Genomic DNA, 543 nt, shown 5'->3' with positions numbered 1-543 from the left:
GCTTATCTGAAATCAATGGCCAGGAGCTCTGTCCCACAACAGCTTTTGGATTGCTGGGGATCTTTTTCCAGTTTGTCACCAGGGCCTTTAGCAGGGAACACACCTTCTGCCACAGTAGTAGCTGGTGATGCAGGTGAGGTCAAAGTCCCCAGTGTTGATGGGGATGCCCTCACAGCTCAGGATGCTGCCAACAACAGCAGAGGTGGAGGAGCCCACAACGGTGTTCTGTGGGAAGGAGCTGAGGATGGGACCGGGCAGGGGGCGGGGCTGGATGACAACGGTGGAGCTCTGGCACTGCTGCACACAGAGCTCATTGCAGCTGTTGGCCAGTGGGGTTGGGCCACAGGGCTGACAGTGCAGGCACGGGTTGTAGCAGGACATGTCTTGGGGCTGGAGCTGCACCTGGGAGAGAAGGCAGGGAGGAAGCAGAGCACAGAGATATCTGCAGACCAATCCGCCATAAGTCTCCCACTCTACCATGAGCAAGGAAAATGTGATGTCAAGTCTGTCCTCCTGCATCTGCTGAGCCAGGAGGTAGAAACT

At 56.5% G+C, this 543-nt stretch overlaps 1 protein-coding gene across 1 annotated transcript; it reads right to left on the bottom strand.

Moving 5' to 3' along the window:
- Positions 1-87: 87 nt before the first annotated feature.
- Positions 88-381, bottom strand: LOC104269771 (feather keratin Cos2-3-like). The gene has a single exon (XM_009868114.1). The coding sequence runs from the start codon at positions 379-381 to the stop codon at positions 88-90; it is 294 nt and encodes a 97-aa protein (XP_009866416.1).
- Between the last annotated feature and the right edge of the window lie 162 nt (positions 382-543).

Source organism: Apaloderma vittatum, unplaced genomic scaffold (assembly GCF_000703405.1).
Source record: "Apaloderma vittatum isolate BGI_N311 unplaced genomic scaffold, ASM70340v1 scaffold38444, whole genome shotgun sequence".
Lineage (NCBI taxonomy): Eukaryota > Metazoa > Chordata > Aves > Trogoniformes > Trogonidae > Apaloderma > Apaloderma vittatum.
The sequence above is the reverse complement of the archived record's forward strand: the minus strand, read 5'-3'. Positions and strand labels throughout refer to the sequence as shown.

What these genes read in the sequence shown, in the direction of transcription:
- LOC104269771 (XM_009868114.1), bottom strand. Translation starts at nt 381, where the DNA reads ATGTCCTGCTACAACCCGTGCCTGCACTGTCAGCCCTGTGGCCCAACC.